Below are 21,125 nucleotides of genomic sequence, written 5' to 3' on the forward strand. Positions count from 1 at the left end.
AACAAACACACACAGAGAGAGAGAGAGAGAGAGAGAGAGAGAGAGAGAGAGAGAGAGAGAGACTGAGTGAGAGAGAGAGCGAGAGAGAGAGAGAAGCAGACAGACAGAGAGAGAAAGAGACAGACAGAGAGAGAGAGAGAGAGAGAGAGAGAGAGAGACAGACAGAGAGAGAGAGGGAGGGAGGGAGAGAGAGAGAGAGAGAGAGAGAGAGAGAGAGAGAGAGAGAGAGAGACGCGGGGTGGGCAGACGGAGAGACACACTTCCACTGTGCAGACGGGACTCACACCAGGTACACGCACGCTCAGACGCGCGCGGGTCGCGGCACGCTCCGCGGTGTTTCTTCTCCTCGTCCGAAGGCTCGGGGAGCTTTTCCTGGTGGGCTCGAGCTTACTCGGTTTCGGTGCGCGAGGCTACTTTCTCATTTTTGCCATGAAGCCTTCGCTGAGAAAAGCACCGCGCGGCGCCAATCGCGTGTCGAAGAAGTGACATGGAGACCAACTACGCCGTACTTTTGTGAATGTTTTGAGATTCGCGTTTTAAAAACAAACAAACAAACAAAAAAAACCCAAGAAACAAAAAAAAACCCTTTCGATTCCATCGCAGAAATCGGAGATCCTTTAGGTCGAAAGGGCTTTTAATAAACATGGAGGCGGCCGCGGGCTTCCAGCCTCACGCGGGACTTCAGCAAACTCTGAAGCAGTTTCATTTGAGCTCCATGCGCTCTCTCGGCGGACCGGCGGCGTTCTCGGCGCGCTGGCAGCACGACCTGCCCTTCAAGAAAGACGGCAAAAGCGTCGACGGGATCCCGACCCTGCCCGCGCAGACGCCCCCGGCCATGCCCGGGCCGCTGTTCATCCCCTCCGACCGCTCCACCGAAAGGTGCGAGACGGTCCTGGAGCGCGAAACCATCTCGTGCTTCGTGGTGGGCGGCGAGAAGCGGCTGTGCCTGCCGCAGATCCTCAACAGCGTGCTGCGAGACTTCTCCCTGCAGCAGATCAACTCCGTGTGCGACGACCTGCACATCTACTGCTCCAGGTGCACGGCGGACCAGCTCGAGATCCTCAAAGTGATGGGTGTCCTGCCCTTCTCGGCACCCTCGTGCGGACTCATCACGCAGACGGACGCGGAGCGCCTGTGCAACGCCCTCGTCCACGGCGGCACGTTCCCGCCGCGCTCCGACAAAGACGCGTCGGGTCCGGTGGACCCGGAGCGCGCGGGAGGAAGCTTCAGGGTCTACCACGAGTGCTTCGGACGGTGCAAGGGCCTGTTCGTGCCGGAGCTGTACGCCAGTCCCGGGGCGGCGTGCATCCAGTGCCTGGACTGCAGGTTACTGTTCCCCACGCAGAAGTTCGTGGTCCATAGCCACAAGCGGCTGGAGAATAGGACGTGTCACTGGGGCTTCGACTCCTCCAACTGGAGAGCTTATATTCTTTTGGATCAGGACTATACCGAGAAAGAGGAGAAAGCGCGACTCCAGCAACTGCTCGGTGAATTAAAGGGGAAATTTGACCTCGGGAACAAACGCAAGAATGCGTCTTTCAGGGTAGGTTCGTGCGTTTGGTTCATACCCGTGCGTGTTAGCTCTCGGTAAAGATCCAAACCGTCCGTCCCGCACTGAGACTCTGCAGTCTTGCATCTCATGCACCGCTGGCTAAACTCTGCTGACCCAGCCTGGATGATTTGAGTGGTTTTATCGCACTACTTTTTGTGTGCTTTGAACTCCGCGTGAGCGAGCGAGTTGCGCTTACAGACGTGCGTCACACCAGCACGAGCCTTACTACGCGTTTGTACACATGTTATGATGCTCCGTATCAGTTTCTGATGTGTTTTCCTGCGCATTTGTTTTGCACCCAACCGTCCACATGAAATAATGGCGTGATACTGGGATGCCGGTTCTATTGTGTCCTGCCTCCAGCTAAGCAGGAGTGCACTCACCCTCGCCTGTCCTCACACTCAAGGGCATCTGCATATGACAAATGGATGTGTGGAGATGTGCATTATGGGAACTGGTGTTGGGGAGGCTGGTGTGAGCCAGTAGAGAGCTCCCGGGGGGATTGTGAGAGCAGGGTGCTGTATTTGGTGTGTGTGTGTGTGTGTGTGTGGGGGGGGGGGGGTTAAAGGTCATCCCCCAAAAGCAGTGGTGTTTGGGGTCACTGTTGGCCTGGGGGTGTCCCTGTGTGTGAGCAGCAGAGTTGGCTGTGCCTCCATACAACAGCTGCTCAGGGCGACTTGCATTACCGGAGCTACGCACGTGTGTGTGTGTGTGTGTGTGTGTGTGTGTGTGTGTGTGTGTGTGTGTTGCCATGGTGTTACTCAAGCAGGCTCAGCATGGCTGGTTAGGGGCAAATGCAGTTTGACTACTGTGAGAAATGTGAGAGACGTGACACATTTCAGAAATGCAATGTCATGTATTTTTAATGATCATTTACTCCTGGAGGAGGAGGAGGAGGAGGAGGAGGAGTCTGCCCCACTTCTCTCATCGCGTGCCCTTCACTAACCCTTGCCGCACTACTCGGAGGACCACGGACGCCTCCGTTTTCAGTGCGATTCAGAAAACCTGGCTCACGTACCGTCGGCGATGAGCACCCCTCATCTCCGAGAGACACGTGCGAATTCCCCACAAGCCCACCGGGCGTCCTCGCGGAGACGTCTCGGGCGCCGCGTCCTCTGCGCATCATCAGCTGCGTCCCAGTTACCGGCGCGGCCGAGTCCCCCGGGGGCGGGTGTGCAGGGGCAGCTATGCATCTGCGCTCAGCTCTTCTTAGTCAGGAAACAGCGGCTGAGGGTTACCACGCTCCGCCCGCCACGGTGGGCTTTTACGATCACCACACACACACAAGGGTTTGGGATTTCCTAATGAAAGGATTTTGATTTATTCTACATTTATTTCTGTCGTCCAGACTGTTTTTGTGTGCGTGCTTCTTCCACCCAGAGCTTCTTGTAAGCGACAGCCCCTTGGTGTAGCTGTAACCCAATACCCAGCTCTCCCTGTGTCTGCGAGTCTGCGGTCGGGCAGGAGGCGCTCAGCCTCAGATCCGCTCAGATCTGTCTGCCGGCTTCTCCCGGCCTGACGCTCATCGGGGAACGCCCGGCTCTGTCCACTGGGGATTCAGCCCGTGTAGTCCAGGGGCAGTGATGTGTGACCCCTATGCAAAGCCGGTGACCCCACCCTTCACCCCTTTTCAGAGCGGCCGACCAATCGCGCGGCTCCCCCCCCCACCCCCGTTACCCCGCCGGACAGATGGCTGTCTGATAAAAGAGAGAAAAAAGGCAAATAAATAAGTAACAAAGCACGGACGGCCATTTTTAAACCAGGGCCAAGACCGCAGAAGTCAGTGCAGAAGGCTGGCAGTGACCCAGACGCTCTCCCCGCGCACGGACGTGTGTGCGGCCCTGCGGTACAGGAGCATGGAGGGCAGAACACACCAGCCAAGGACACACTGTTGTGCTTTCTGCTACAGTATGTCCTACCTTGTATTAAAACACACCGTGGCAGCGCGGCGTTGCCCAAAATTGCCGCCGTTTGTTGTCAAGACACCCTCAGAACACACGCGCGCAAAACATCTGAGATGTTTGCAGCCGGCAAAAAGCAAAACAACAACAAAAAATCCTGCGATTTGTTAGAGCCTTCATTTGCATTTTGCGATGCAGTGTTGGTATTTCCAGGACTGACGTGCCTCAGCACAATCTGTGCAGGATTCGTCCTGCGTCTGTTCCGCGGGGCCCCGCTCGGAGAGAGGTCAGACCCCGGTGGCTGCGGCGCTCCGAGAAGAGCTCTTAAACGGAGCCCTTTGTTCTCCGCGCACCCTCCCTCCATCACGTCCGTATCCAGACTGAGCCCGAGGGCCCCGTCCGGGGGCCGGTGGCAAGAGCCGTAATGAATGGCTGTATGGAGGTTGGCATGGGGGGGGTTGGCTCCGTGCGTGCCAGTCTGCATGTGTAATGCCCAGTGTAGTGCCGGAGCGACAGGCTGGGACGCCGGAACAGCTGAGCTCCGGTGCCGCTGTTCGACGGGAGCGACGGCTCCCCAGAGACGTTCCCACCCCTGCCCTGGCGGGTGGGGGCGGGTGGGGGTGGCGGCGACCTCTCTCAAAGGTCGCGCCCTCTATTCTCCGCTGCCTGACCCCTTGTTTAAAGGGCGTCAGCTGGAGCTCTCTGCTGCCTGAGGTTGGGGTGATGGCCTGACACCTCCTTTGTCTCCCGTCCGGTGGCCCTCCGCCTTCAACGTCAGCTTTCTCTCCCTCCTGTGTCTGTGTGTCCACTGCAGGCTTTTGACGGTTCAGCCTGCAGGTGTGCAAAACTCTTAAAACTCTGGACGTTCATTCTTCTCCATACATTGGTTGCGAGGTGCAGGTGCAAAGCGTGCGAGCGCACGTCGGCACAGACCGGGCTCGGAGCGGCACCGGCCACTGCTCCGTGGGAACAGATGGTGCTACGATGGCTGCATCGTCGTCGTTGTTTTTATGTTTTTTTTTTTTAATGATCAATCTCCACGAGCAGGCCTGCGGTGGACCGTGATCATCGACTCTGCGATGAATACCACAGCCCATCTGCCTCTCGGAGCGAGCGGAAGGTCTGAAGTGGGCAGCTGCAGCCATAAGCCCCTCCCCCGCCCCCATACCACCCCCTGCATGCTAATCCGCTGGAGGAGGCGCGAGTCCGCTGTGGTGTGGGGTGCAACTTTTACAGCGCAGAAGCCGATGAGTCCCGAGCCTCCGCGCTGCTCCTCGTTCAGACACGTCGCCTCTTTATCCCTGCCCACTCTCCACCCAGCACGCTGGAGGGCGCGAAGATTTCAAATTTATGTATTTTTTAACCCTGCCAGGATTCAAGACCGTCCGGCGGCTCTCCGAAGCTCCGTTCCCACGCGGAGGGCTCACCCACACGCTGCTCCTTTTCTTGGTGGAACCTCCTACCAGCCTGATACTCCTGGGTTCCTGGATCGCCGTTTCCGCTGACGGATAAACGCCGGGGGCGACGCCCGGGGACGTCACCTGACCAGCGGGCCTGTTGCTCTAGAGCCGCCCCCAAAGCTAGCGTGGGGATTTAGCTGGTGAATCTCAGCTGCGGCTCCGTGGTAAATGCTGGACGCTGACTGCTAGCGATGGCCTTTACACGAGAACAAGCGGACGCGCAATCGTCTGAGATTTGGCCTTCGAGCCGTGAAGCAAAGTGTAGTGTCGTGATTTGAGCGGAAGGCTGTATGTGAAATTCGGTGTGCAGCTTTCCGCATACTCAAGTGTTTAGCCTCTCTCTCTCTTTCTCCTGGAGTGAGTTTGTTTTGCGAGCGATCTTGGCCTCTTGTTCACTCCTCGGCAGCGCTAGCCACGCCCGGGCGATCTTAACCCCGCCCACACCGCATTTGCCCCGCCCAGACTGCCTTAGCCCCACCCAGGCTGCGTTAGCCACAAAACTTCTGTGATTGGAGAGGCTGTGTAGTTGCTAAGCAAAGCTGATCTTCCTGTGCTAAATAAGAACTCGATGCTTCCTGGCTGGTGGGCTGAGGGGAGCGTGCCAACTCTCTCCCTCCTTCTCCCTCGTGCTCCTCTCTCTCTCTCTCTCTCTCTTTCTCTCTCTCCTTCTCTCTGACTTGCTTTTTCTCTCTCTCTAGCTCTCTACCACTCTCTCCCTCCCTCCACTGCTCTCTCTCTCTCTCTCCTTTTCCCTCCCTGTCTCTTGCCTCTGCTCTGTCACACACACACTGACACATACTGTCTCACTAACACACACACACACACAGGCGCGCACACACACACTTAACTCTCTGCCACAGTCATCTGTAGGCTTCCTGGCCTCCTCTACACTCTTGGTGATTGTGTTACTGGGGAAGAGTGTGTCTCTGGCCAAGGCCCTGCGAAACTGCAGCAAATATGATGTCAGTATGACCTGATCCACAGCCTCCATTTGCTTACACATAAGAGAGCTCTCTCAGTGAAACGGGTTTCTCTCCCTCTCTCTCTCCGTCTCTCTCTCCCTCTCTCGGATCAAGAGCTCTGGGTGGTGCGGAGATTGAGGTTTTCATGCGCTGCCGAGGCGAGGCGCTCGGCGTTCCGATTTTTCCAGAGAGGCTGATTCACTTCTCCAGCCTCCACACTGCCGACGAGGGCCCCCTCCATTTTCCAGCACAACACGCCGTTTCAGGGTTCACTCGGCAAAATGGCCGTTCCGGGAGCCGGGAGCCGCCCTCAGACCAGGGGCCTCTGTTCTCTGTCACTGTCAGGGGCCCCTGCGCCCTTTTCAGTGAGGAGCGAGAGAATGGCGCATGAAGGGGCACCGTGCTTATCGCATTAAATTCTTTTTCTCCTCTGCTTTTATGCCGTGTTATCTTTCTGTACTCTGTACATGATGAATCCCAGGAAAAGCACGAGTAGCAAAATATATTAACAACAATAATAATAATGAACTTTCTTTATTAATATATCCTATATATTTCTAAAAATAATTAAATGGTAATTAAAAAAAATAAGAAGAACTGAAACAGATGAACATACAACAGAGAAACCGACCAATAAAGTGCAAGAGAATATTGCAGTTAAAACGAGGGGGGAAAAAATTACAGACCTGGAAGATAATAATAACTTAATAAAGAAAGCTTAATAAACGCAGATATTAAAAACAACTGCATTTTGGGAGTCTGCTCTGATTTAGCTGACGTGACTCTGATGCGCCCCGACGGCCCCCAAACCCGAGCCGTCTGCCGTGGCGGTGGAGAGCTACACGCCTCCACCAGGCTCTGTTCCCTCCGCCCACGTCTGTAGGAGGTGCTTCTCCCCTCCGTCATGGCTCCTCCCACCAGGCCTCAGAGGAAGGAGCTTCGCACAGCCATGTCGTTATACTGCTGTCATCCCCAGTTACTCATCTCTCTCTCTCTCTCTCTTTCCCTCCCTCTCTCTCTCTCTCTCTTGCTTCCTTGTCTTCTGTCTCTTTAATCTCTCAAATTCGCCTAATCTCTCTGCTTTTGAAGGGAGGGGCAGGCATTGAGGTGCTGGCAGGCTCCGACTGTAGCTGTAGGTGTACCTGTAGTTGTAGTTGTAAGTTTAGGTGTAGATGTAGCTGTAGTTGTAAGTTTAGGTGTAGATGTAGCTGTAGTTGTAAGTGTATCTGAAATTGTAGCTGTAGTTGTAAGTGTAGCTGTAGTCATAGCTGTAGTTAGCTGTAGGTGTAGCTGTAGTTAGTGTATCTGTAGGTGTAGTTGTAAGCACAGTCATATGTACGCGGGCGGAGCTGGGCACATGTCTCCACCACTTCCTGAAATGGCTGATTTTGTCTCCACTGGTTTCTTAAAATATTTTACTTCATAAATATGAACATTTTTACATCATTTAATCAATAATAATTTATTAATAATTGCTAGTAATATGCTTGTTTATATATATATAAACAAGCATATTATGTTCCTAATGGTTCAGAAAATGTTCATGCTTATACTTTGTCACAAAAGCCAAGACAATAAGTGCAGCACAACTCATATTTTGTGAAATAAAAAAAAGAACTAGGAAACAATTGTGCTACAAATACATTTTATACCATAGCGCTGATACATCTTGTGTTGTTCAATGCCTTTAGGCTTGGAACTCTTCCTCTCAGTCCCAGTGAAGCTGAGTTGAATATGCAAAGTTATGCCCACGGGTGTATGTGTAGCTGTAGGTGTGTTGGAGCTGTAGGTGTAGGCGTGTTTTAGCTGTAGCTGTAGCTGTAGGTGTGTTGTAGCTGTAGGTGTAGCTGTAGCTGTAGGTGTGTTGGAGCTGTAGGTGTATTGTAGCTGTAGCTGTAGGTGTGTTGGAGCTGTAGGTATAACTAGCTGTAGGTGTGTTGTAGCTGTAGGTGTAGCTGTAGGTGTGTTGTAGGTGTGTTGTAGCTGTAGGTGTAGCTGTAGGTGTGTTGTAGCTGTAGGTATAACTAGCTGTAGGTGTAGCTGTAGGTGTCTTGTAGCTGTAGGTGTAGCTGTAGCTGTACCTGTAGGTGTGTTGTAGATGTAGCTGTAGGTGTAGCTGTAGCTGTACCTGTAGGTGTGTTGTAGATGTAGCTGTAGCTGTAGGTGTGTTGTAGCTGTAGTTGTAGGTGTGTTGTAGGTGTAGCTGTAGCTGTAGGTGTGTTATAGATGTAGGTGTAGCTGTAGCTGTAGGTGTGTTGTAGGTGTAGCTGTAGCTGTAGGTGTGTTATAGATGTAGGTGTAGCTGTAGCTGTAGGTGTGTTGTAGGTGTAGCTGTAGGTGTGTTGTAGCTGTAGGTGTAGCTGTAGCTGTAGGTGTGTTGTAGCTGTAGGTGTAGCTGTAGCTGTAGGTGTGTTGTAGCTGTAGGTGTGTTGTAGCTGTAGCTGTAGGTGTGTTGTAGCTGTAGGTGTAGCTGTAGCTGTAGGTGTGTTGTAGCTGTAGGTGTGTTGTAGCTGTAGGTGTGTTATAGATGTAGGTGTAGCTGTAGCTGTAGGTGTGTTGTAGGTGTAGGTGTGTTGTAGCTGTAGGTGTAGCTGTAGCTGTAGGTGTGTTGTAGCTGTAGGTGTAGCTGTAGCTGTAGGTGTGTTGTAGCTGTAGGTGTGTTGTAGCTGTAGGTGTAGCTGTAGCTGTAGGTGTGTTGTAGCTGTAGGTGTAGCTGTAGCTGTAGGTGTGTTATAGATGTAGGTGTAGCTGTAGCTGTAGGTGTGTTGTAGCTGTAGGTGTGTTGTAGCTGTAGCTGTAGCTGTAGGTGTGTTGTAGCTGTAGGTGTGTTGTAGCTGTAGGTGTAGGTGTGCTGTAGCTGTAGGTGTAGCTGTAGCTGTAGGTGTGTTGTAGCTGTAGGTGTAGCTGTAGCTGTAGGTGTGTTGTAGCTGTAGGTGTGTTGTAGCTGTAGGTGTAGGTGTGCTGTAGGTGTAGCTGTAGCTGTAGGTGTGTTGTAGCTGTAGGTGTAGGTGTAGCTGTAGCTGTAGGTGTGTTGTAGCTGTAGGTGTGTTGTAGCGGTACTAGGGCTTCACCTTTCTCCACCTTTCCCTTTCTTCCTCCCACTATTTTCCTTCCTCTCCATTGGTCTCTCACCCTCTTTTTCTTTCTTCTTCCTTCCCTCTCTCCTTCTCTCTCTCCCTCTCTCTCTCTCGCTCTCTCTCTCCATCCCTCTCTCTCCCTGGGGCAACATGACAGCAGGCCTGTGAAGGGTGTCTGCGTTTATTTAAAGTGCTCCAGTGACCGCAGACTCCAGTAGGGCGAGCATGGCAGAAGGCGGGGCGGGGCAAGGGGCAGGGGGCGGGGCAGGACAGGCCTGAAACAGAGTGCCAACAAAGCGCCGCCCCCTCTGTCTGAATGAGCCCACCATCATTAGCCCCATATGTTAAGATGGGAACTACTAGCGGCTACCTCATCTCCGCTAACGGCTACCTCATCTCCGCTAACGGCTGCCTCACCTTGGCTAGTGGCTACCTCATCTCCGCTAACGGCTGCCTCACCTTGGCTAGTGGCTACCTCATCTCCGCTAACGGCTGCCTCACCTCGGCTAGCAGCTATCTTACCGCCTCCCTTAACCAAGACGCTTTCGGCGTATCCTCACACATTCACTGGTTTCCCGTCCTTTGGCTCACCTGCAATCACAGAACCGAAGCAAGTTTGATTGACACTGTGGCCACACCTCCTCACTGCGCTTCTATCCTCCCCATCTGTCCATCGCTGCACATTTCGATAGGGGGCGGCGCTTGAAATGTCAAGTGCAGGAGATTTTCCAGGCGGGGTGGCCGAGAGCTCGGAGCAGAAGCCGGAGTGGAGGTTACAGAGCCGTGCAGCAAACCCCAGTGCTGGGGGGGGGGGGGGGGGTGTCTGCTGATCCCGCCCCCTGTCAGCTGATCCCGCCCCTTGTCTCTCCCCTCGGAAGTGATGGATCTGTGTGTGTGTCGTAAACCCGGATCTTAGACTGGTACGTTTCGAGGGTCTGCCCGGCGAACATCGGCAGTCAAAAACGGAGATGGCAGCGGCCTCTTATGTAATTGCACATTGTCGGAACGCCGGGATAAAAACAGCCCCGGGTAGATGTGATTGGAATGCGAAAGTGCGACTTACGGCCCAGCCAGTGCGGGCTGCGTCCAGTGGGGTGGAGGGGCGCCCTGTCTGTGCAGAGAGGTCCGTCCTGCGGTCATGCAGCCTGCGTCCTCGTCGGCCCCACGGCGGGGAGGCCGTGCTGGGCCTGCAGGAAGTGGGCCTTTGTGTGTTGGGCAGGTGCACTGAAGTGGGGAGTGAGACTGGCATGTGCTTGCTGGGGCACGGGGGGTTGGAGAGGAAGGGTTGGAGAGGAGGAGCTCGGATGAGAAACTTTGTTTCTCTCTCTCTCTCTCTCTCTCTCTCTCTCTCTCTTCCTGTCTTCCTTCTCTCCGTCTGGCTTGCCAGGTCTGGTGGGGCTCGGCTCAGTCAGCCCGGAGAGCTCAGGAACTCCACTTGAACCTTTAATCACAGGCCTCCTCAGGGGCTGGCAGTAAATTCTTCAGGCGAGTGTGTGTGTGTGTGTGTGTGTGTGTGTGTGTGTGTGTGTGTGTGTGTCTGCTGTGTTCCTTCTCTTTCTCTCCTCCACTCTCATTCTCCTCCTTCCTCTCTTCTTTCCTGCTCACATCTGGTGTGCAGTCCTCCTCTACTTTTATGGTACTGAGGTCATTTTCCTCCGATGGGTAGAACAGAAACCATATGAAAGAGTGTGTGTGTGTGTGTGTGTGTGTGTGTGTGTCAGGGGGAATCGTGGGCGTGGTTGTCACGGGCACGGTCGTCATAGGAGCGCGGGTGTCGTGCTACGGTGGGTGGATTGCTTGTTTTTTTGGGGGGGGGGTTGTTGTTTTTTTTACTGTTTTGTCACCGTGTGCGACAAGACTATGCTTGTCTCACTCCAGCATAACCACTGACGAGACAATTCTGTGAAAATACAGTTATGCAATAGTTCGCTAAACGTGAGCACAAGGATTTGACAAGCGAGGCGCAGCGCCGTCGACGCAGATGCCAGGGCTGCGTCTTTAGCGCTCGGCTCAAGGTCGGTCGCGACCTGACAGGCCCGGGATCCACCACGCCACCGGAGACGGGACGGCGGTGCCCACGCAGACGCTCGCATTCAGCGCGGAAATCGAGCACTGCAGCCTCTCCGAGCGGTAGAAGTTTCCTGGAATGCAAACAGCCTCCCTGTCGAATTTTTGGACCTTGAGCCAAAGAGGCGTCGTTCTGAAATCCTCACCGCTGTCGCCATGACAGAGCTTACTGCACAGAGGATGGAGCACACGGAGCAGAGCCAACCTCCTCCTGCTCCACCTTACTGCACTCAATCTGTCTCTCTCCCTCCCTCTCTCTCTCTCTCTCTCCTCTCTCTCTCCCTCCCTCTCTCTCTCTCTCTCTCTCTCCTCTCTCTCTCTCGCTCTCCCCCTCCCTCTCTCTCTCTCTCTCTCTCTCCCCTTTTTCATCTGTTTGTCTTACTCTGTTCATACTTTGGCTGGTGAAAACCTGCTGAACATGCATTTGTCCTTTCTGCTCAAGAAAGAGAGAGCACATTTAGGAACAACCCCCCCAACACACACACACACACACACACACACACACACACACACACATCCATCTCCCTCCATTTTAAATACTCGCGAATAATGGCACAGACCGGCAGAAGCCAAATAAGCAAAATGTGACGCTGGTTCAAGGTGGCTTGGCTGTGCTTTAATTCGACTTGTACAGGTGCAGCCTTTGGAAAGGAAAAAGCCATCCTGTCTTTGGCACATGGCCACTGGTAACCATAGAAATGCACACTAAAACCGGGAAGTCCGAGCAATGCGTTCACGTACAAGGGGAGGCAGGGATGGAGGACTCTGGGATTCGGCTCTGAGGGACCAACTGACTTCCTCGAGCCACCAATCCCCAGCCTTGACACCCGTCCAGTCACCGGGGGCCTCCGGAAGGGTCGCAGTGAGGTCAGGTTGAATTGCGCGACGTAAATGACATGGTGGGCTCTGGTCAGTGGTGGGGGTAAATGACCGACGGGTGAGGTGGGAGGACTCTAGGGAGGAGCGGCCAGGCTCTCAAATTGATAAGTGCGTAGCAGGATACATTGATTGATCCGTACTTTTATTGTGGCGGGGTTGCCCTTTGAACCTCGCTCTGGCCAGGGCCCGGGTCACATAGGACGGCGAAGCTAAAGATAATGGCAGCTGACAGATTGGGTTTGGTTGACCAACCGCTTGGATTGGGATTGGAGACCATCCGCTTGGATTGGGATTGGAGACCATCCGCTTGGATGGCTTTTTCTCCAGCAGGAATCATACAACTGAGCTTCCTTGTTTATTCTTTTGGAAAACAGGATGAGTGGACTCGTTTCAGTTTTCCTCAGTCTACTGTTACAGGTGTTGTGTGTGTGTGTGTGTGTGTGTGTGTGTGTGTGTGTGTGTGTGTGTGTGTGTGTGTGCGCGCGTATGCGTACGTGTGTGTGTACCATATTCATTTTCTTTGTGGAAACTATCCCTGTAGACTGAAATGGGATAGCTGGAGGTTTTCATTTTGTAAAGAATTCATTCACAAAAAAAAAAACAAACAAACCAGAATTTGCATGACCTCACATGAATAAGGCAAGCAGCACACACGACTGTAGGAATTCCAGTGACGCAGTGTTCACCTAGACAAGACTCTCAACCTTCGTGCCATACTGGTCTCATTGAGAGCGTTCGGCTCTTCCTGTAATCTCCTAATAGCTGGTGGTAATCTGCACTTTGTGGTGGTTGTTTTACATTTTAGTCTTTTTTTGTAATGTGCGGCACATAAATCTTTCTGGTCTTTTATTTGTTTATTTCTTTGTTTCTTTCATTATGTTGCCCCTGCGAGGACATTGGGGGCGACGACCCTGTTCTGTAGGCCCTCGCTGGCCCCGCCCCTGTTCTGTAGGCCCTCGCTGGCCCCGCCCCTGTTCTGTAGGCCCTCGCTGGCCCCACCCCTGGCCTTTGCTCGGAGGCCGTTTTTGTGTTTTGCTCGTCGGGGTCTTTTTGTGAGTGTTGGCTTTATGTAGCCTTGGTCAACTGGTTTTACTGGTGCGGGAGGCCTATGCAGAGGTGCCGGAGCACTAGAATCCCACAAAAAAGCCACCCACCCACCCACACGCCCCCGCCTGCCACCCCACCATCTGGCTGCTATAAAAGACTTCGAAAGTTTGGGTTTTACTGTGGCTTTTACGGCCTCTAGGGCCAAGACGGGTTGTGGGGGTTTCGGACACAGGCTCAAAGATGCCCTCTGTATGCCCCCTATGCTGCCAGACTTCCTTTCATACCGCCCCACTACATCATGGGTCAGAAGTTCATTGCCTCTCTGACCCCCCCACGCCTCTCCGGCTCCGTAAACCGTCAGGACTAGCGCGCAGCCACGGACGCAGTCCTGCGGACCAGGGCACCACACCAGACGTGAGTCACACAGATGGCGCAGAGTTCTGGCTCAGGCGTGACTAAGCGGACCAGTTCTGTGTAGCCGTGCGTCATCGCGCGTGTCAACTGTTCACTTCAAAGAAACCCAACGATCTCCGAGGCGAGAAAATTAGGATTACGAAAGGGGAATTACGTAAGGATTCTTATTTATCTGCAGCACGGATTGGGATTAAAGCCCAAAGGATATTTCCCGATAAACGTCGGCGCTCTTGAACAGCCGCCGTGTGACTTTTGAAGTCTGGGCCAATTAGAAGCAGCCCTCCATGCGGTTGGGAGAACATGCAGACGCAGGTTTTTTGGAGGTTAATGCTCCACTTCCTCACCTCCGCGTCTGCCCCACAGTCTTATCTCTGCGCTGCCGCCTCTGTTCGACGTCTTCAAGTCTGATCAAGCCCAGATTCCTTCAGGAAAAAAAAAATTTAAAAAAATCCCCAGACCTTGATTTCCGCGGTTCCAGCCTCAGCCCGCATTAACTCCTCGAGCGCCGTCTTAGACGGCAGCTGGAGGGCACGACCGACGGGACGAGACTCACCGCGCCGACGTTCAGTCACGCGATTTGTCCGGGAGCGGCCACGGCCTTCCCACCGCGTTTGCCGGTTCTTTGCTTCTCTCCCCGGTTTCCCTCTGGACCGTCTGAGATTCCAGCTGCCACCGCACCCCAACCTCACCCCGCCCCCACACTGCGCCGGCTGTGTGGGGGAGGGGGAAAAAAAACAAAAAAAAACAAAACAGTGAAGCCGGAGGAATGAAAAAATGTAAAAAAAAAAAAGAAAAGAAAGAAAGAGAAAACTGTGTTTGGCAGGCACGCCCTTGAAGGTTTCTGTGTCACTCAAACCCATTAAATTTTTAATTATTTCCTCACTGTGGTATACTGCTCTACTTAGCTGGAGAGGCCGGCTCCACGCTGTCTCTCCGCTCGGATGCTAGACGTCGCGTTAGAGATTTGCGGTTAAATCTGTCCAAATCCTTAGTTGCCTACTGCAGGAAAGTGAGACTTTCATTATCGGAGGTTTTTTTCCCTCTGCCTCCTCATCCATTCCCGATTCGCCGCGCTTATTCGGGGCCGCAGCCGTCGTGCAGGATACGGGGACACGCGGCCGGCGGAGACGGGGGAGCCCAGGCAGGGCTTGGCCTGAGCCCGCCGGTTCCCGAGCGCGGCCTTCTCTATCAGAGAGGGCGGCTAGATTCCTCGCCGTTGCGTGCCCCTCTCGGATGGCCGTAACGCTTTGGCGTTACGAGCTGGAACGCGGCGAGCACTCTAGCCCCGCTCGCCGGAGCACGCCGATAATTATCATGATAATGACCTGGGGCGCGTTTCCATGGCCGCGACCTCCGAGTGCACTTGACGAGCGCCTCTCCCGGTCGCCGTGGCGCACATCAAAGGCACGTTTGGGAGAAGCCGCCATCGAGCCGTTTACTGGGGAGCTCTTAACATATTTTCAGCTGTCTGTCACTCCCTCTCTGCCTGTGTCATGTCACAGCCTCTCGACTGGTCCGAGAACGGAGGGGTAAAGGGCGAAAATAACGATGTGTCCCGAGGTAGCGGTTGCATCAACGGCTGTGGTTCAGGAGAGAAAAATGTGGTGTGTGTTTCTTTAAGAGAGCGGGGCTGTCTGTAGAATGCATTAGCTCTTCGGAGACGCAGACACAGACTGAGGCAGTGGGAGGAGCCGGGGCCCAGGGAGGGAGGACAGGCAAGAGGATGGAACAGCCGAAGTCTGACCCTCCAGCCTCCTGGCTAGACTGCTGAAAGTTATTATTGAGTTCCTGTGCAGGGCCTCCCTCCCCTCCTGCTGAACGGCCGTGTGTGTTCACCCTGTGCTGCTCTCATTCCCTCTCATTGGTTGTCTGTTTGTGCATGTGTAAGTGTGTGTGTGTGTGTGTATTTATGTGTCTGTCTGCATGCGTGTGTGTGTGTGTGTGTGTATTTGTATTAATTTCTGTGCGTGTGTGTTTGTCTGTCTGTCTGCAATAGTCTGCGTGCGTAAGTGTATGTGTGTGTTTGTATTAATTTGTGTGTCTGTCTGTCTGCATTAGTCTGCGTGTATAAGTGTGTGTGTGTGTGTCTGTCTGTCTGTCTGTCCATCTGTCTGTCTGCGTGAGCCTGCATACGTAAGTGTGTGCGTGTTTGTGTTAATCTGCGTTTGTGTTAACGTGTGTCTCTGTATGCATGCGTGAGTGTGTGTGTATTGGCTAGAATGGCTTCATGGCCTTATACAGTAACACTGCATACAACCAATTGAGTGATAATCTGCGTTTATTTTTAACTTCAGTTCCCAGGCCAAATTCACAAAGCCAAACGTTGTTCAACGTGAAGTGTGTACAAGTCAATCTGTATGAATCACTCCATTTCAAACAGGCACTTTCAGTTCTTCCCAGCATCCCAGGTGGACGCTGGTGTTAATGGAGGCTGTGGCACGGATATGGGTGGAGGGACAGGCGGATGATCGGGCGGAGAAGTGTGGGTTTGGAGCTGGAGGAAGCTAGTGGATTACACGCTAACACCATGTCAACAGCAGGGGCGTCAGACCCTAATCCCTCTGCCTCGGTCTCTCTGAACTCATTAACACACAGAGCAAGGCCTCCTCACAGCTCACACACACACACACACACACGCACACACACACACACACACACACACACACACTCAGGAGACGTTTATGTAACACACTGGCCAGCACGCTCTGTTCTCTCCTGTGCTTCAGCCGTGGGTTGTTATTGGGCCAGCTTCTCTCCTCTAGTGGCTGGCAGTGCTGTCTTGCCTGTAGGGCACTCTGAGAGTCCCACCTGTGGGGCACTCTCAGAGTCCTTTCTGTAGGGCACCCTCAGAGTCTTGCCTGTAGGGCACTCTGAGAGTCCCACCTGTAGGGCACTCTCAGAGTCCTTTCTGTAGGTCACCCGCAGAGTCTTGCCTGTAGGGCACTCTCAGAGTCGCCTTTGGGGCAACCGGTCTGAGTCTCGGTTGCAGTGCTGCCCTTCATAGACAATGGCGAAGGCTGGTGAGTGATTTCACAGATGCTGTAGTGGCTGATTACGTATGGGCGCTGGCTTAACAGAAGGCAGCTGCAGAGAGACATTTAAGAGACCGGGCCCGGACACCAGGCCCCGGACCCCGGACCGGGGTAACGTCTGCCGCAGAACGGCTGCAGGGAGGGGGTCGAGCCTGGGGAAAACCCTGGCATGCAGTGCGCAGCAAATTTTGGTGTTTTGTTGAGTTTTGTTTGTTGAGTCAGAGCTTAGCTGTGCTCACACTGTTATGTGGTTGCTATGGAGAAAAACACTGGCCCCTTCAATTTCAGAAGAGCGCCGTAAATCGGTCCAGGAAAAAGACGATTCCAGGAACTCCCAGGGTCAGGAGGCAGACGGCACACGGAGTGAATGAAATAATGTGTCACACCCTCCATCTGATGCGGTTTTTAAAAACGTCCTGCTAGGTTTGGCGCACGGTCAGGCAGCCTCTGCCCGTTATCAGCGCCACAGAAATGATCCGAGGTTCTCATTTTATGAACAGGAAGTGCTGCGAGCCTTTCCCGCCTTTTAATTCGCTGTTCCAGAAGAACACGCATCCCTTTTGAATGCCGCTGAGGCGTTTTTTTTTTTGTAATCGCCTGCATCACGGAAGCGTTCCCGTCGCGCAAAAACGGAAAAACGTGAAAGCACAAAGAGGGGATTTTCCAAAAAAAACTTTCGCTTTCCATTCAGAGACTCCGTGTCCAACTCTTGCCTCTGTGCTAATAACCTCAGATGCCTGCAAGTGTTATGGAAAAGTGATCCATCACTGGGCCCTGCGTGCACCCAACCCCCCCCCGGGTGGTTCTGTCTCCCCTTTTAGCCACACGTAATCCCTCGTTCCTCCGCGTACTCTGACGCTTCCTGTTGTCGGGCCCTCCGGGGTCAACGCTGCAGACCCAGTTCTGTTTGTTTTGATGTACGTTGGGGAAATGTTGGCCTTTCAGTGTGGCTGCGCGTAAAAAGCAGAGAAAAGTTAAAATAAATACGTTCCCAGCCTTGGCTAGATCGGGCCGTAATTAGAGCCCACCCCCCAGAGCCGTACTCCTGTTAGAATGTTTCATAGAAACTGGTGTTTTCCATAAGCTCCTCTCGCAGTGTTTACCAGCAGTGTCGAGTGGACGCGTTGCCAACCAGCGGAGGTCAAAGAATGGCCTCGCTGCTGAAGGGTACCTTGCTGGGCCCCAGGGGATTGTGGGTAGGGTGTCCTCTCAGTGTCCAATGTGCCGTTCTTCCAGGGGATGCGCCACACTGCCTTTTGCGATGCAGTCGGGGCAGGGGGAGGGGCGATGGGAGGGCCGTAAATGACGGACAGGTTTATCACCCACACTCCAAGGGCTGTGACATCACCCCAGGATCATAAATGCTGACCCTAACTTGACCCCACCCTCTCAGTGCAGGTTTTCTCGAGACTAGCAGCCCCTCCGCCTCTCTCCACCCCCCCCCCTCCCCCTCTCCTTGGCATTCATCTCCTCTTTCACCCCCCATCCCCCACATACTGACTAGAGCAATGACTCCGAAAAACTACAAAACAACGACAGAACAAAAAGAGAAGGCGTGCGCACGATTGGCCCGCCGCAACCGAAACTCTCCAATTGCGGCTCGCCGCCGTGCCAAAGCCCCACCTGCTAGCGTGCGCGGGTAGAGGTCTACTGCGCTTAACACCCCGCCCCCCCGGCGTACCCAGAGCCCTGCCGATTGGCCAGCTTCACCCCGAGGCTCCGTTTCGGCCCAGTCCGAACTCTGTGTGACTTTTCCCACACTGCACCAGGCCGTTCGCCGCGAGGCCTCCGCAGCCATCATCGTCATGACCACCATGCTCATCATCATCGATGGGCTCGGCTGGAACTCCCGCTGGCCAGGGACAGTACAGGGGGCGGAGCTCGGCGAGCCCACGCTCTCTGTGGAGGAGAACTGCAGGGCCATCTGCTGATCCGATCAGTCACAAAAAAGAGCAGGCCAGCCATCCAGAGGCCTGATGGTATCCAACTCCAGAGAACGAGAGAGTGAGAGGGAGAGAGAGAGAGAGAGAGAGAGAGAGAGAGGGAGGTGTTAGAACAGTTGTCTGTTTTGGGGATTGTACTGTGTCCCTTTCAATCTCATTCTACATCTTACCCAATATGATACCACGGCTTCTTAAGAACCGTGCATGTGTGTGTGTGTGTGTGTGTGTAACGTGTGCGTGTGGATCAGCAAGTACGCTCCTGGAGAAAAACTCCAGCTGTTCTGCCCGGGCGTGTGGCCCTCGGACGCCATAAGAACCAATTCAGGGAACGTCGACTAAAAGTCCAAAGACCAAGAAGAAAGAGCCGTTGACCAGCAGAGCAGCTCGCCTGCCCTTGGTGTTCAGACGCGAACAAAACCGGGGTTTTATTAGACACTACAGAGGCCGTATGGAGCTCTGAGAGTGACATGCAGTGGGCCAGCACAGCTGACAGCCCTGTGCCTTTCAGCCTGATTAGAACGCAGCGAAGGTCGTGGGCCTCCTCCTCCTCGGGCTCCAGGGGTCACTGCAGCTGTTCCTGCACCGTTGTCTCTCAGTACAGGAAAAGAAGCAGAAAGTACATGGAGAGTGTGCGCGCGCGCGCGTGTGTAGCATTGTGTCAAGCGTGTAACGTGTGTAACGCCAGCGCTCGTTTTGAAGATTTCGATCACAGATCCGCTGATGGGACGCGTTAACGTGTTTAGCGTGTGCAATGTGTCTAACACTGGCGTGCGTGTGTGTTGAAGATGTTGATTACCCTGCTAGACAGCAGCTGCAGACAGATGCTAGCGGTAGACATTAAGACTCGAGCTGAATCACTTTCGCACAACATGTTCATTTGACTCCTTTAGTTTGAGTGTTACCAAAGCCTGTGTGTGTGGGTGTGTGTATGCACGCGCGCGCGCGCGTGTGTGTAAAGGGCTCGTAAAAATCGCCCTCTGCTCGAAGTCACCAAGCCAAAGACTATTATCACAATCCAATTAGGCTGCTACTCACCGAGACTGTCCTCGCCACACAGACACTCTCGTGTTTGCTCTGCCCCTGCCCCTGCACCCGGGAGACCCCGCCAGACCTGTTCATTTCCTCCCACTATGGCAGCGGGGCTCCCGGGAGAGGAACCCAGAAGCCTGGCCTGAGGACTTCAGTGTGAACCCCAGCTACCCTGTCCAGAAGGCGCAGAGCCAGGGACCCTTCCAGACGACACCCACCAGCTTAGCACATACCAGCTGTCACCGGGTGACCGCATAGTTTAATATAACGCACACACATACACACACACACCGTGTGCAGCAGGGTCTCTGCCCAGCTGGCGGGCGAAGGCGGCATGCCCTTCAGCGCGGCGGAGGGGAAACCGGCTCTCATCTATGCACTGCAAACAAGACTTTGATAACAGGAAAGAGGCCTGGAACAGGACGCTTGTTTGTTCTGTTGTGTCCTGTCGTTGCACGTCAGGACACTCTCACCGGAGAGCTACAAGGTGGACCGTTAGGCCGGGGGTTGTGTGAGGCACTCCGCGTGGGGAGACGACGCGCACAGGGTCCAGCGAACTGCAGCTGAATGGTAGATTACAGGGAAGGCTTCAGTGGAAACACACACACATGCACACACTGTTTGGGTTTTAATTTCTTTTTTCCTGGTCCCTCTTTCTATTTTAAGTTGTTTCAGAAGTAAGATATCTGAGTAGCATCACAAAAAAAAAAAGAAAAAAAAAAAAGCATACCCATAATGCATTGCACCTCTCTAGACAGGCATGGGCTAGTTTGCTCTGTAAAACGTAGCTTGCAGGAAGAAAACAAAAACAAAACAAAAGTCTAACAAACACTGAAACATAAATTTCTCACACTGAACTGAGATCAAAGCCAGGAGAGTGCCAGCTCCGTTCCGTGCGTCAGAGTTACGTGTGTCCTGCCTCCTTCCCGGCTGTGCGTTAGCGGCTAGCGCCGTGTGGCAGGGAACAGCTGAGCCTCCTCGCCACAGCCACACAGTCCGTTAACAACCGCTATTAACGGAGTTCTTTTTCGCCTAACGAGCCAAGTTGTTCGGAGAACCTACTCTCCGGTCTTATTCCCATACAGCCTCATTCCTCCTCATCCCGTCCACGTCAGTGAACGTCGTTAACTCCCTCTTTTTTGGAGCCGTGCTCTATTGTGAGAGACGGCGTCCTCCACAGAGCCAAGAACACTGCCCCGAAGGTGTGTGTGTGTGTGTGTGTCTGCTTTTAGTTACCCAGCGCCGCACTCATCTCACCGTGCGCCGGCGTCCGTGCGGATGAGAGATTACCACCCACCGTGGGCTGGGGCTTGGAGGAGCTCTGTGAAGTGTTGTGGCATCTCCTGTCCCCATGCAAATATCTTATCCTTCCCTCAGGGTGTGTGTGTGTGCGTGCGTGTTGCCACACATGCTTGCTGGGAAGTGCTTCTTCGTCACGCGTCTTCAAAGCAGCCTGGCACAATAGGCTGCTGAAAGGGTACAGCAGTGAATGTGTGTGTGTGTGTGTGTGTGTGTGTGTGTGTGTGTGTGTGTGTGTGTGTGAATGGCCACTTTAGGAGGAGGCTGGACTTGGCCTTCACACACATTCCTGTAGCTTTGTGTGCTGCCCCCACACCCACACCTCCACCCACCTCCACCCGCACCTCCACCCACCTCCACCCGCCCACACTCAGTTCCCACAACACCTCCAGCCAAAGCAAACTACACAGAGGAAATGTACTCTAGCCTTATTCACACTCTCACACACAGCCACTCACTGCCT

At 53.7% G+C, this 21,125-nt stretch overlaps 1 protein-coding gene across 1 annotated transcript in view; it reads left to right on the forward strand.

Annotated features, from left to right (window-relative positions):
- Nucleotides 1-201: 201 nt before the first annotated feature.
- Nucleotides 202-21,125, forward strand: part of skib (SKI proto-oncogene b) — a 27,858-nt gene continuing 6,934 nt past the window's right edge. The window contains exon 1 of the mRNA XM_027003130.3: nt 202-1,543. Within this exon, the coding sequence (XP_026858931.2) occupies nt 644-1,543 (900 nt within the window). The 5' untranslated portion in view covers nt 202-643. The remainder of the gene's footprint in view (nt 1,544-21,125) is intronic.

Source organism: Electrophorus electricus, chromosome 22 (genome assembly GCF_041902795.1).
Source record: "Electrophorus electricus isolate QZ-2024a chromosome 22, ASM4190279v1, whole genome shotgun sequence".
Classification (NCBI taxonomy): domain Eukaryota; kingdom Metazoa; phylum Chordata; class Actinopteri; order Gymnotiformes; family Gymnotidae; genus Electrophorus; species Electrophorus electricus.